This window comes from Engystomops pustulosus, chromosome 4, assembly GCF_040894005.1.
Source record: "Engystomops pustulosus chromosome 4, aEngPut4.maternal, whole genome shotgun sequence".
Classification (NCBI taxonomy): domain Eukaryota; kingdom Metazoa; phylum Chordata; class Amphibia; order Anura; family Leptodactylidae; genus Engystomops; species Engystomops pustulosus.
In genome coordinates, this window is record NC_092414.1 from 21,897,760 (window position 1) to 21,913,423 (window position 15,664).

A 15,664-nucleotide genomic window follows, 5' to 3' on the forward strand; every position below is an offset into this window, starting at 1 on the left:
GCGCTGAGCCCATGCTGGTTCGGCTCTGCACTGGAGCCGAACCGGCATCGGGAGTCGCAGGATGTCAGCGGTAATCTATTGCTGACATCCAGGGGAAACACCCGCGATCGGAGCCCACTCTGACCGCGGGTGTTTAACCCCTTAAATGCTGCAGTCGCATTATTGAAACCGTACAATGAACGCCGTAAAACAAACGTTCAAAACCTGCCAAAAATTATGATTTTTACCTATTTAAGCCTCCAAAAAATGCAATAAAAAGTGATAAAAAACATATGTACTCCAGAATGTGACTGGTGCAAAGTACAATGGGGCAGATTTACTTACCCGGACCATTCGCGATCCAGCGGCGCATTCTCTGCACAGGATTCGGGTCCGGACGGGATTTATGAAGGCAGTTCCTCCGCCGTCCACCAGGTGGCGCTGCTGCGCTGAAAATCATCTCAACGCGCCGGAATGCACCACCTCGGACCAGGTGAAGGTAAGCGCTTCCCAAGCGACACTTTTTCGGTTTTTAAATGCGGCGGTTTTTCCGAATACGTCAGGTTTTCGTTCGACCACGCCCCCGATTTCCGTCGCGCGCAAACCGGCGCCGATGCGCCACAATCTGATCGCGTGCGCCAAAATCCCGGGGCAATTCAGGTACAATCGGCGCAAATTGGAAATATTCGGGTAACACGTCGGGAAAACGCGAATCGGGCCATTAGTAAATGACCCCCAATATGTTGTACCATCAACCAGCTTTGTAGCCAAAAACGTAACAATGTTATGCCACTTGGAAGACGGCAATACAAAAATGATAGATTTTTCCCTACATTAGGGTTTTATTTGGCAAATTTAGTAAAACATAAGAAAAAACATTCATGTATTATATCCCCGTAATTGTATCAACCCATAGAATAAAGATAACATGATTATTAGGCTAAACGGTGAACACAAAAAAGAAATGTAAAAAATCCAGTACAGAATTGATGCTTTTCTAATCCTGACCTAAAAAAAGTTCATACATTTTCAACAATAGGGGATGCCAACCCCAAAATGGTAACACTGGAAAAAGCTTCTCGCCCCACAAAAAAATGCCACCACATGGCCCCAATAACGAAAAAGCAAAAATGTTATAACTTACAAAATGGGCCAATGAGGAAACTAAAGTCCTGGCAGCTGCAGGGCGCTCCTTCCCTTCTGCGCCTTGCTGTGCCCCCATAAAACAAATAACGGCCACATTTGGGGGGTCTTTGTACTCAGGAAAAATTGTATAACAAATTTTAAGAGGGGTTTTCTCTTTTTATCTTTGGAAATGTGTAAATTTTAGGGCTAAATGAACTTATAACCGACAAAATCAGACAATTCTACATTCCATCTCCATTCAATTACTATGATTCAATTACTATGAAGATCTCAAGGGGTTAACAATCTTCCTAAAAGCTGTTTCTGATGCAGATTTGAAAATGGGTTGATTTTAAAGGGGGGTTTTAATGTTAAGTATTTAAAATTTCATTCAAAACAGTATTTATCCCCAAAATAGTCAATTCTGAAAATACAGAAAATCGATATTCGATTTGTAAGCCGGGCGACATCAAAATAAATTATCCAGACATTTCAAAAATTATGAATCACTTTGATAAGTAACAGAGTTCAAAAGTTATAACCATATAAAGCAACGCAAGTCAGAATCCAAAAAATGGGGCTGAGCCTTAAGCTACAAAATGGCTGCGTCCTTAAGGAATATGGTTTATATAGAACTTATTTACATCCTGGTGTTTGATGAATCAAAACTAGTGGCTTAGCTGTTCGGAACCATTATCTAGAGCAGTGATTGCAAACCTTTTGGAGATAGAGTGCCCAAAGTACAAACAAAACCTACTTATATGTCGCAAAGTGGCAACAGGACAATTTAACTTATTGATCCCTGCCTTATCACAGTTTTCAATCGTATTGGCATCATGAGTTCACCAATACAATAGAAAGATGGAGAAATGTGGATTGTAGCTTCCCTCCAGGGTCCACTGAAGAGGAAGAATCAGGGTTCCCAGAGCAGGAACTCTGTGTTGGGGTGAAGGCCTGGGTGCCCACAGAAAGGGTACTGAGTGCCACCTCCGGCACCCGTGCCATAGGTTCGCCACCACTGATCTAGAGGCAGAGGTGCAGTATTTTAACCGGTTAAGGACCGGGCAATTTCCCGTTTTTCATTTCCATTTTTCACTCCCCACCTTCACAAATCTATAACTTTTATTTTTACACATAAAAAGCTATGTGATGGCTTATTTTTTACGTAACAAAATGCAGTTCATAGTGATCGCATTGAATATTCCCTGCCATGTACTGGGAAGCGGGAAAAAAATTCCAAAATGGTGAAAAAAAGCATTTGCGCCGTATTCTTGTGGGCTTAGATTTTACGGCTTTCACTTCACGCCACAAATGACATGTTTACTTTATTCTTTGGGTTAATACGATTACAGGGATACCAAATTTGTATAGTTTTTATAATGTTTTCATACATTTACAAAAATTAAAACCTCATGTGCAAAATTTATTTTTTTATTTTGCCGTCTTCTTGCGCTAATAACTTTTTCATACTTCGTTGTACGGAGCTGTGGATGGTGTCATCTTTTGCGACTTTTGATGATGTTTTCAAGGTTGTCTGATCGATCCTACCATATACTGCCATACTATAGTATGGCAGTATATGGGGATTTTACTCCTCATACATTACAATGTACTGATAGCACATTGTAATGAATGGGTTAACCCGAAGTAGCTTCGGGTCTTCGTGAGACCCGAGGCTACCATGGCGACGGATCGTGAAGCAGTAACCATGGGGGCTGGTATACCCTCTTCTATTAACCGGTTCGCGTTCCGATGCATGGAGATGCTTACCGGCTATGGAGAGGGCTCGGCCCGCGAGCCCTCTCCATGCATCGGAAAGCGACCGCCGCTGTGAATACATGGTGGGCGGTCGCTAACCGGTTAATAGAAGAGGGTATACCAGCCCCCATGGTTGCTGCTTCACTGTTTTTAAGAGGATTATTATTGCTGTTATTACTGTATAGTCAGTTACATTTCGTAGACTTGAGCTGTACTATTTTACTTAGACATTTCCTCGCAAGTTTTGCAAATACATCTCTGAGGACTAGAATTTATCGGCTTGGTGGGGGGTCAAGTTCATTTGAGGTGTCAATCGGCCTCTTCTGTGGAGGAGTTGGGTGGAAGTTGCAGATGGACAAATTTTTAACTAATAATTAATAGAGGATGTTAAACCTCATGGTGTTGAACAGGCTGAGCTTTGGAAGTGGCCAGAAGTGGTGAAGCACAGGAGTGAGGATCTTCACTAGGGTCATTGTCCTTTAAAGTACCCTAGGTAGTCTGAAAAATAGTAAAAGTAAAAATAAAAAAAGTAAAAAAAAAAATTATAATAAAAAACCTAAAAATTCAAATCACCACCCCCTTTTCCTAGAACTGATATAAATATTAATAAACAGTAAAAATCATAAACACATTAGATATCGTTGCGTCCGAAAATGCCCGATTTATCAAAATATAATAACGATTTTTTACTGCGTTTTACCCCGTAACTGAAAATAGAGCCCAAAGTCGAAAATGGCACTTTTTTGCCATTTTGAAAAATATAAAAAAATCTATATAAAAGTGAACAAAAGATCGCACAATCCTAAAATTTATAGTAATGAAAATGGCATCAAAGGTTGCAACACCCACAGCTCCGTACACCGAAGTATGAAAAAGTTATTGGCGCCAGAATATGGCAAAATTTTTGTACAGGAGGTTTTAATTTTTATAAATGTATGAAAACATTATAAAACCTGTACAAATTTGTTATCCCCGCACCGACCCAAAGAATAAAGTAGACATGTCATTTTTTTCACCATTTTCACTGCATTCTGAATTTTTTTTCCCGCTTCTCAGTACACGGCATGGAATATTGCATACTTTGGAATTTGTTACACAAAAAATAAGCTATCACACAGTTCTTTCTGTGGAAAAATAAAAAAGTTATAGATTTTTGATGGTGGGGAGTGAAAAATAGAAGTGAAAAAACTAAAAAGGGCCAAGTCGTTAAAGGGTTAAAAGATTCCAAGAAACGCCCGACCTCAGGTTTTGCCTCTTCAGGCTTCTTCCTCCTCCTCTAACTGTTATAGTCTTGTGATTTAAATAAAGCTGTGGCCTATTTGATACCTTAAAATAAAGTGTTTTGTGTTTATTTATACTGGGCACAGTGTTTCCTCTTGATGTGTTATGATGAAGTGAGGGGCCATCCCATATCCAAAAGTCATAAGGAACCACGCCCCGTGAAACAATTCTGGTGTTGGGCCACAGTTACAGCCAGCCACTCTAGAAATCCAGCTGACCCCACAGAGGAAAACATATGTGATTATTATTGAGACAAAGATCCCTTTAATTACAATGCAATATCTTGAATTATCATATGGCTTCTCCCAGTTACTTGTTCACTTCTTGTTATTGTGGAACAACATGGCAGCTGGAAAGAGCTGAAGCTGTGACATCACAATGCGGAACCTGATGACATCACAATGGGGAAGCCAGGCTGAGGAGCTGTGACATCACAATGGCGGAACCTGATGACATCATCGATGACATCACAATGCCCGGAGGGTATAAATACAGGCGCACGGCTAAGGGTCTCAGCACTCACATTCAGGAGGTGAAAGGTGACACATGTGAGAGCGCATCATGCCGAAAGCAAAGGCGAAGACAAAGCACTTGGAGGGAAAAGGAGGAGAGGAGAAAGTCATACACATGGAAGAACCCCAGGAGAAGGCGGGAAAACCTAAGAAAACACGAACACAACGATTCTTAGCGAGCCTGCAGAAAGCCTGGGAAAGACTGATCTTATGTGGGGGAAGGAGAAAGAAATCCAAAAAGAAGGAGACTCCTTCCAGTGATGCCACAGGATCCGGCAGCATCTTTCTGGAGAAGCAGAAAGGTAGGATATTATACTCCATTATTTATCCACAGAGGGCTGGCGCCAGCACTGGGCGTGTCTGGCCAAGTGCCAGGGCCCAGAGCTGCTGGGGGAAAGGGGGGCCCACATTAGGCTGTACGTAAGGAATTATTTTATAAAAAGAATTTTAAAATATCTTATAAATCCATAGGGTACGAGGGGGGCTCAAATAAAATAACCATGAAGGGGCTGTTTGGTATCATAAACTACGGAACAGTAGACTGTTTAAGTTTCTGAATTTTTAATTCCGCCCAGTGAGTTCACTGCCAAGAGGCCCATTGAGGCTCTGTCGCCCAGGGGCCTACTGAAACCTGGAGCCAGCCCTGTATCCATACAACAACCTAAATAGATAGCATCTAAAACATGCAATAATTGACCCTGACACTATAGAAGACGTCATGCAGAGGCAGCGGCATACCCTAAATGGACTCAGGCTTCAAACCAATGGGTGGCAGAGAGGAACCAAAGGAGGTGAGCAAGAAGCGCTGAAATGATTTCCTATGTCAACAAAAGGTTGACGGTATATTTAGTCGATAACACAGCATGGTGGCGACATAGTGACCAAGTTCCATAACGTATCTGGTGAAACACCCGAAAAATGAGCCTGACACAGCTCGTTTGATAAGGGGACGATATGTGGAGGCAGCCATGGAGACGACTTCCATGATTAAGAGCGACAGTATGGGGCATCCATATTGCGCTGCTATGATTGCAACTTCAGGTCTCCAGCATGGCGGCGACAGATGGGCCGAGTTCCACTATGTATCTGGTGAAACACCCGAAAATTCTGCCTGACACAGCTTGTTTGATAAGGGGATGATGTACTGCATATCCTCTCGTGCTCCAGCGTCTGGGGTATAGAGAGTTGAAAGTTGCGCATGGAGACATTGGTGGACGCTGTGGAGGATCGTGGAGGCAAAATGGACAGGAAACAGCAGGGGCAGCATGCATGGATGCCTCTGAGGCTGCCGGTAAATGATAAAAGTTTGACAGTATATTTTGTGGATAACACAGCAGGGTGGCGACAAAGTTAACAAGTTTGATGTGGAAGCCATGAAAACAACCCAAAATACTGCCTGACACAGCTCGTTTGATAAGGGGACGATGTATGGAGGCAGCTATATGGACAACGTGTGGAGGTAGCTAAAAAGACGACGTGTGGAGGCTGCTATGGAGACAATTTAATTTGGATAGTGCTTGTATGTGGCAGTCCAAAAAAGTTTTCAAACCAGACAGAAGAGGGAGCATTGCTCAGTCCTTCACTGTTCAGCGTGTATGGGCAGAAGAAGAGGAGTTAGAGGAGGAGGAAATGGAGAGTCAGGCCAGTGAGGGGAGTGAATTCTTGCGCGTTGGGACTCTGGCACATATGGCAGATTTCATGCTAGGCTGCCTATCCCGTGACCCTCGCGTTCAAAGAATTTATTCCAGCACCGATTACTGGGTATTCACTCTCCTGGACCCATGGTACAAGCAAAATATTTCCACTCTCATCCCTGGAGAGGAAAGGAGTGTGAGAATGCATGAATACCAGCAGGCCCTTTTGCACAAGCTGAAACAGTATTTGCCTTCTGACAGCGCAAGCGGCAGAGGGCGTACTTCTGCAGGACAAGTAGCGAAGGAGAGTAGGCGAGCAGGCAGCTTGTCCAGCACTGGCAGGGGTACGCTTTACAAGGCCTTTGCCAGTTTTATGTCACCCCAGCAAGACACTGTCACCTGTCCCCAGTCTCGGCAGAGTAGGGCTGATCTTTACAGAAAGATGGTGAGGGAGTACGTAGCTGACCATACTATCGTCCTAAAAGATCACACAGCTCCCTACAACTACTGGGTTTCAAAGCTGGACATGTGGCACGAACTGGCGCTGTACGCCTTGGAAGTTCTTGCCTGTCCTGCCGCTAGCGTGTTGTCTGAGCGGGTTTTCAGTACAGCTGGTGGCATCATCACCGATAAGCGTACACGCCTGTTGACTGACAGCGCTGACAGGCTGATGCTTATCAAGATGAATAAAGCCTGGATTTCTCAAGATTTCCATTCTCCACCACGTGAAGGAAGCTCAACCTGAATAATTTATGCACTCCTCCTCCTCATTTTCCTCCTTCTCCTCCTCTTTGTACACTAAAGCAGAGGAAACTGGCTATTTTTTGCCAGGGCCAACAGGCTCTAGCTATAGTACTCTAGGTATTTAATTTTTCTGGAGGACCACCTACCTGCTCCTCTGGTTTGAAAACTTTTTTGGACTGCCACATACAAGCACTATCCAAATTAAATTGTCTCCATAGCAGCCTCCACACGTCGTCTTTTTAGCTGCCTCCACACGTTGTCTCCATTGCTACCACCACACATCATCTCCATAGCTGCCTCCAAAAGTCATCCATATAGCTGCCTCCATACATCGTCCCCTTATCAAACGAGCTGTGTCAGGCAGAATTTTGGGTTGTTTTCATGGCTTCCACATCCAACTTGTTAACTTTGTCGCCACCCTGCTGTGTTATCCACAAAATATACTGGCAAACTTTTATCATTTACCGATATTATTTAAGCGCTTCTTGCACATCTGTTTACATTCCCCTCACCCGCCATAACCCAAACTTATAAGAACACTACTACACTTGATCTTATACAAAAGGTTCTTAGAAGTGCTGTTTGGGGAGGAGCCGAGACAGGGGCTTGGACAGGTGAAAGCTTGCCTGGCAGCAGACCGCAAGCTCCATCCCAAGATCCAACTAACATAGTTTTAAATGCAGCACCATTAATCTACTACTACTACCTTACTGCCTCCATACATCGTCCCCTTATCAAACGAGCTGTGTCAGGCAGAATTTTTGGGTGTTTCACCAAATACATAATGGAACTCGGCCCATCTGTCGCCACCGTGCTGGAGACCTGAAGTTGCAATCATAGCAGCGCAATATGGATGCCCCATACTGTCGCTCTTAATCATGGAACCATTTCCGAAAAAACAATTAAAAATAGAACCGCTATGCTATTCCATTATTCCTAGGTGAAATATTCAAACGACTCCGCCTGCTTCGAAAATTATAATTTTTTCAAAGTAAACGCTTCTGGCCCCCAGGCCCATTTTGGGTGGGAAGGAGCCGAGAGACAGGGGCTTGGACAGGCGAAAGGCAGTGGACCGCCAGCTCCATCCCAAGATTAGGCAGCCTCAGAGGCATCCATGCATACTACCCCTGCTGTTTCCTGTCCATTTTGCCTCCACGATCAAAAACAATATTCCTAAACTTTCAACAAAAATGGATAACAATCCCAAAATGGTAACACTGGAAAAAGCATTTCACCCCGCAAAAAAAATGCTGTCACATGGCCCCAATAACGAAAAAGCGAAAACTTTATAGCCTACAAAAGGGGCCAATGAGGAAGCAAACATACTGGCTGCGGCAGGGCGCTTCTTCCCTCCTGCACCTCGCTGTGCCCCCATAAAACAAGTAACGGCCACAAGTGGGGGGTCTCTGTACTCGGGAGAAATTGTATAACAATTGTGAGGTGGGTTTCCTCTTTTTATCTTTTGGAAATGTGTAAATTTTTGGGCAAAATGAACGTATATCCGACACAATTTGACTATTCTAAATTTCACCTCCATTTTGATTCAATTACTATGAAGATCTCAAGGGGTAAACTTTCTAAAAGCTGTTTCTGATAGTTTGAGGGGTGCAGATTTGAAAATGAGTTGATTATATAGGTGGTTTTGATGTTAAATATGTAAAATTTCATTTTAAACAGTATTTATCCCCAAAATAGTCAATTCTGAAAATAAGGAAAATCGATATTCGATTTGTAAGCCGCGTGACATCAAAATAAATTATCCAGACATTTCAAAAATTATGAAAATGTAAAGTAGACGTATGGGAAATGTTATTCAGCGACTTATTTAGGTGGTAAATCTGCCTGAAAAAGCAAAGATTTTGAATTTAGAAAATGGCTAATTTTTTCTTTTTTTTGTAAATAAATGCAAAAATCTGCCAATTTTTACCACTCAAATGAAGTACAGGCGGTCCCCTATTTAAGGACACCCGACTTACAGACAACCCATAGTTACAGACAGACCCCTCTGACCTCTGGTGAAGCTTTCTGAAAGCTTTACTATAGTCCGAGACTGCAATCATCAGCTGTAAAGTGTCTGTTTTGAAGCATTATTGATCATTCTTGGTCCCATTACAGCAAAAAATGTTTAAACTCCAAATGTCACTGGGGCCAAAATTTTTTTTGTCTGCATCTACAATTATAAAATATACATTTTCGACTTGCTTACAAATTCAACTTAAGAACAAACCTCCGGATCCTATCTTGTACGTAACCTGGGGACTGCCTGTACAAAATTTGAGGAAAAAGCAATAGCAAAAAGAAAGAAAGAACAAATCTCGGAATCGCTTTGATAAGTAAAAGTGTTCAAAAGTAATACCCATATAAAGCGACGCAAGTCAGAATCCAAAAAATGGGACTGAGCCTTAAGCTATAAACTGGCTACGTCATTAAGGAATTAATAATCAATGGTAATAAACAACACTTTTATTTCTTCTTTATAGTCCATGTGACTGCTGACCGGAAGCAGAAACCTGAATCTGGAGAAGATCAGAGCCTGAAGACCACTGGCCATGAGATGGACAAGCTGACCCCCAGCATGGATGTGGTCCAGCACATTCTCCAACCCTACGAGGAGATACAGGCCCAAGTCCACAGCCAGGAGGATGTATATGCCCGGTACGGTAGGGAGCAGGGGGTGGAGGAACCTTCTAGTGATGTCCCTGGTCCCAGTAACATTGGTCTGGAGGACAAGAAAACACCTGACAAGAAGGAACCTTCTATCAGCTACGAGGAACAGCAAATCCTCCTGCACTACCAACAGGAGCAAGAACAGATCCTGAGCTATGAGGACGTGTATGTACAGAACTATGGCAGCCAAGAGGCAGGGAGACCTTCCAGAGATGTCCATGCACCCAGTAGCATCAGCCTGGAGGACGAAAAAGGTAGGAAATGATGGGGACAAGTATATACAATGGGGGAGGTGTATAAGTTCTTTTAGTGACCATAATCTCAACCTGAACTGCTATTGGTTGCAATGGGCAACAAGTAGTATTACCTGATTTCTGATCATACAATTTATCAAAATGAGAAAAAGGACTAAGGGTTTTTTTCTAGGATTTAAAAAAAACAACTGAAAGTAGGAAGAGAAAATCACACAACAAAAGATATAATATTCACTGCTCTTCTCCATAAACTCAGCACGGAAGTCTTTGGTCACATGTTGTATGTATCATGTACAGCTAGTAGATGGAGATTCCAAAAACATGGCCTTGTTACCAGCCATACCCGGGCTTAGATTCCACAGCTGTTGCTATGTGTAACAAGGCTGGAGTAACATTTAACAGAATTTATGCATGAGTTATGGTTAGGGGATGTGTATAACATCCCATAAAGTCCCATGATCAGGTTCCTAATCATATTACCGGAATTGTAGCTGACTATTAGGAGGAATAATATTTCCTAAATATTATAAAAAAGAAAGTAAGCAATCACTTAATAATCAATGATAATAAACAACACTTTTATTTCTTCTTTATAGTCCATGTGACTTCTGACCGGACGCAGAAACCTGAATATGGAGAAGATCAGAGCCTGAAGACAACTGGCCAGGAGATGGACAAGCTGACCCCCATCATGGATGTGGTCCAGCACATTCTCCAACCCTACCAGGAGATCCAGGCCCAAGTCCACAGCCAGGAGGATGTATATGCCCTGTACTATATGAAGCAGGAGGGGGAAGAATCTTCTAGTGATGTCCCTGGTCCCAGTAACATTGGTCTGGAGGACAAGAAAACACCTGACAAGAAGGAACCTTCTATCAGCTACGAGGAACAGCAAATCCTCCTGCACTACCAACAGGAGCAAGAACAGATCCTGAGCCAGAACTATGGCAGCCAAGAGGCAGGGAGACCTTCCAGAGATGTCCCTGCACCCAGTAGCATCAGCCTGGAGGATGACAAAGGTAGGAAATGATGGGGACAGGTATATACAATGGGGGAGGGGTATAAGTTCTTTTAGTGACCATAATCGCAACCCGAACTGCTATTGGTTGCAATGGACAACAAGTAGTATTACCTGATTTCTGATCCTACAATTTATTAAAATGAGAAAAAAGACTAAGGGTTTTTTTTCTAGGATTTAAAAAAAACAACTGAAAGTAGGAAGAGAAAATCACACAACAAAAGTTAAAATATCCACTGCTCTTCTCCATAAACTCAGCACTGAAGTCTTTGGTCCCATGTTGTATGTATCATGTACAGCTAGTAGATAGAGATTCCATATCAGAAAACATGGCCTTGTTACCAGCCATACCCGGGCTTAGATTCCACAGCTGTTGCTATGTGTAACAAGGCTGGAGTAACATTTAACAGAATTGATGCATGAGTTAGGATTAGGGGATGTCTATAGCATCCCATAATGTTCCTATCAAGTTCCTAATCATATTAAAGGAATTGTATATGACAGATATTGGGGGGAATAAGATTTCCTAAATATTATAAAAAAAGATACTAAGAAATCACTAAATAATCAAGGATTATAAACAATGCTTTTATTTCTTCTTTATAGTCCATGTGACTTCTGACCGGAAGCAGAAACCTGAATCTGGAGAAGATCAGAGCCTGAAGACCACTGGCCAGGTGATGGACGAGCTGACCCCCAGCATGGATGTGGTCCAGCACATTCTCCAAAACTACCAGGAGATCCAGGCCCAAGTCCACAGCCAGGAGGATGTGTATGCCCTGTACTGTAGGGAGCAGGAGGTGGAGGAACCTTCTAGTGATGTCCCTGGTCCCAGTAACATCGGTCTGGAGGACAAGAAAACACCTGACAAGAAGGAACCTTCTATCAGCTACGAGGAACAGCAAATCCTCCTGCACTACCAACAGGAGCAAGAACAGATCCTGAGCTATGAGGACGTGTATGTACAGAACTATGGCAGCCAAGAGGCAGGGAGACCTTCCAGAGACGTCCCTGCACCCAATAGCATCAGCCAGGAGGATGACAAAGGTAGGAAATGACGGGGACAGGTATATACAATGTGGGGGGGCGCATTGGTTCTTTTAGTGACAATAATCTCAACCCGAACTGCTATTGGTTGCAATGGGCAAAAAGTGGTATTACATTTCTGATCATACAATTTATCAAAATGAGAAAAAGGACTAAGGGTTTTTTTTTCTGGGATTTAAAAAAAACTGAAAGCAGGGAAAGAAAATCATATAACAAAAGATTAAATATCCGCTGCTCTTCTCCATAAATTCAGCAGTGAAGTCTTTGGTCACATTAGGTGAAAACATATCATTGTTTATGTCCTTTAACATTAAAATCTTTTTTTTTCTTAAACAGTCAATGAGAAATCTGACAGGAAGGAAACACCTATCTGCTACGCTGAAGAACACATCCGTCCGCACTACCAAGAGGAACGAGAACAACTCTTGAGCTATGAGGACGTGTGCATACAGTATTATATGGAGCAGGGCAGCGAGAAGCATGGAGCAGAGGACAGAAAGGACGTGACACCAAAACCGTCACAAAGTCCAAGCAATTGCCACAAGGTGAGAAGTGACAATTTCTGTCAAGAAGAGGCGCCGACCACATCTACTCAGAAGGAGACTGTCCCGGTACCACTTACTCTGAAATGCTTCACCCTCCACAAACTACTTGGAGAAGGAGCATTTGGAGAAGTTCTGTTGGCAACAGATCACATCAGGAAAGAACATGTTGCCATCAAAGTGGTCAATAAGTACTTGTACACCAAGCGTAAGTACAGCATGGCAGAGCGCGACATCCTGCGCCTATCCCATGAGAACCCTTTTCTGATCCATGGCCTGGCTGCCTTCCAGACTGAGAGCCAAGTCTACTATGTGATGGAACTGGCCACAAAGGGAAGTCTTGATGATTTAATTGTCAAGAACACTGTCCTAGATATTCCCACATCTAGATTCATCACAGCAGAAGTCATCTGTGGTCTGCAGTTTCTCCATAGAAAAGCCATAATTCACAGAGACTTGAAGGATCAAAACATTCTGGTGACCAGAGAGGGCCACATCAAAATCGGCGACTTTGGCCTGGCAATAACTGATGTGCATGACAAAACGTCAGAAATTTGCCATGGTACACCAGGGTTTGCTGCCCCGGAAATGGTCAATTGCATGGACTATGGACGAGGGGTGGACTTCTTTGCTCTAGGAGTCACTTTATTCTACATGACAACTGGATATTACCCATTCAGTGGGAAATCGCTGGGACAAATTGAGCTTGCTGTCATCAACAAGAATCCTTACTACCCAAGCCACCTCAACCATGAGACTGTAGAGATAATCAAAGGACTTCTGTGTAAAGAGCCACAAAATCGGCTTGGAGTTAAAGGAAACATCAGGAATGATCCATTCTTCTATAGAATAAATTGGATTGATGTGGAGAACAGGACGGCAGTTCCCCCACGTATACTGCTGGCAGCTCCGGAGGACCTAAACTTGCCAGAAGGCCGCTGCCTGGATTACAAGATGAGCATCGAGGCTGAACAGCTAATTGACTTCAGCTTTGTATGTCCTGCGTGGTCTGACACCTATTATCCCAACGACATGGTACAGACCACAGACTGAGTGGCCAATCTATTATCCAAATGGCCATGTAGAAAGTAACAGCAAGACAATACTGCTGGACGAGATGCTCATCTCTAAAGAACATCAAACACCAAACACCAAGGAGAGTCCTCACATCAGTCAGAATATAGAAGACATTTGAACTCTCTGTGGCCATCCTGTCCTTACTGTGAAATTAAAAATTGCCTGCGCTCCCCTCCATAAACTCAGCCGATCCATGTCATTTGTAGGCTCATCACATGGAGAACCCACCACAACAGGTGAGTAGGAAATGAAGATTCAGTATGCAAATACTGCTCGTCAGGGTTACATGTCTAGGGAGATTCCTACACAGTTAGTGAATACTATAAATATCTGGGGTTATAAATCACTTGTTATTCAGGATAGTGATATAATATAATGATGATTATTTCTCTTTTGTGTTATTAGGGAATTCTGATACATCCACCTTCTCCATGCCAGACTGTAGATTTCCTGTGTGACTTCATCTCCTTCTGCACCCACCGACTTTGACTCAATCACTGGATTTTCCGCAGTAAGATGTATTCACTTAACAAGTGGATTTCCTTCTGCACCCACTGGACTTGACACAGCTGGACTTTCTGCAGCAAGATGATATGCTGCCACCATCATGGGCAACACGGAGGCTCAGTGACTAGCGCTGTTGTCTTGCAGAGCCCAAATTTCACCAAGGGCATCAACTGCATGGAGTTTGTATGTTCTCCCCGTGTTTGCGTGGGTTTTCCCCGGGTACTCCGGTTTCCTCCCACATTACAAACATATACTGATAGGTCCATCATTAAAACAATTTATAATATTTGGAAAAATCTATAAATTTGTTGTTAGTTTTTATTCAAAGTTTTATATAAAGGATGTCCTCTAGTCATGGTTCTCTAGAATAAAAAGGTTTCACAGTCCTAAAAATGGTAGCATCGAAAATGTCAACTCGTGCCGCAAAAAAATACACCTTATACTGCTTCTTGGGAAGGATGCAACAATTTCGGGATCCTCTGCCATTTTTCCTTTCTGATCCTCTCCAGTTCCCTGAGGTTGGATGGTGAACAAAGGTGGAAGCAATTTTCACGTCTCTCCATAGATGCTCATACGGGTGGCATGGTGGCTCAGTGGTTAGCATTACAGCCTTGCAACACTGGGTCCTGGATTTAAGTCCATGATGCTCCCACCACCATGTGTCGCTGTTGGGATTGTATTTGGCAGGTGATGAGCAGCACCTGGTTTTCTCCCCACACAGCACTTAGAATTTAAACCAAAAAATGTAATCTTCATATCTCCAGAGCCAAGAATCTTATTTCTCATCGTCTGGGAGTCCTTCATGTGTTTTTCACACTGCATGCAGCTTTTATATGTCTTGCATTGAGGAGAGGCTTCTGTTGGTAAAGTTTGCCATAAAGCCCCGACTGGTGGAGGTGTTGACTTTGTGGCACTTTTTCCCCATCTCCCTACTGCATTTCTGGAGCTCAGTTTCAGTGATCTTGGGGCTCTTTTTTACCTCTCTCACCAAGGCACTTCTCCCACAAATGTTTAGCTCTTGGTTGAATGGCCAGTTCGAGGAAGAGGTATGGTTGTCCCATACCTTTTCCCATATAATGTCAGCTGCTCAGGCTAATTCAGCAACCTAGAAAGCTAGGTGGAACATCACCACCACCCACTCATTGGTATTGTTACTTTTGTCTAATGTCTATGCATTCACATATTTTATTAGTCATGTTTTGTGTCAAACTGTTAAACATAATTTAGAACTTTCTAGAGGGAAAATAGTTTATAAAAGGGTTTTTTTCTTATGGGTGTTCAGAATGCAAATGAGACAGAGTTGTTATGAGGCAGAGCTCTAGGAGAGAACAGAGATTGCCACAACCGGTATATTGTCATTACCGGACTGAAGAAACTTGTTCCATTCTCAGAGTTAAGGGAGTAGTCTGAGCATTACAGCCATCCACCTGAGGAGGCCATCAAGGCTGGAAACTTCAAGGGTTTGTCCAGAGGTTGAAAAACATGTCTGTTTGCTTCCAAAAACAGGGCCACACTTACG

At 43.0% G+C, this 15,664-nt stretch overlaps 1 protein-coding gene across 1 annotated transcript; it reads left to right on the forward strand.

The window, feature by feature from the left end:
- The first annotated feature begins 4,675 nt into the window (after positions 1–4,675).
- Positions 4,676–14,437, forward strand: LOC140128423 (uncharacterized). Its single transcript, XM_072150130.1, has 6 exons — positions 4,676–4,957; positions 9,514–9,954; positions 10,551–10,973; positions 11,579–12,019; positions 12,356–13,874; positions 14,044–14,437. The coding sequence occupies exons 1-5, from the start codon at positions 4,705–4,707 to the stop codon at positions 13,612–13,614; spliced, it is 2,817 nt and encodes a 938-aa protein (XP_072006231.1). The 5' UTR covers positions 4,676–4,704; the 3' UTR covers positions 13,615–13,874; positions 14,044–14,437.
- Positions 14,438–15,664: the final 1,227 nt, after the last annotated feature.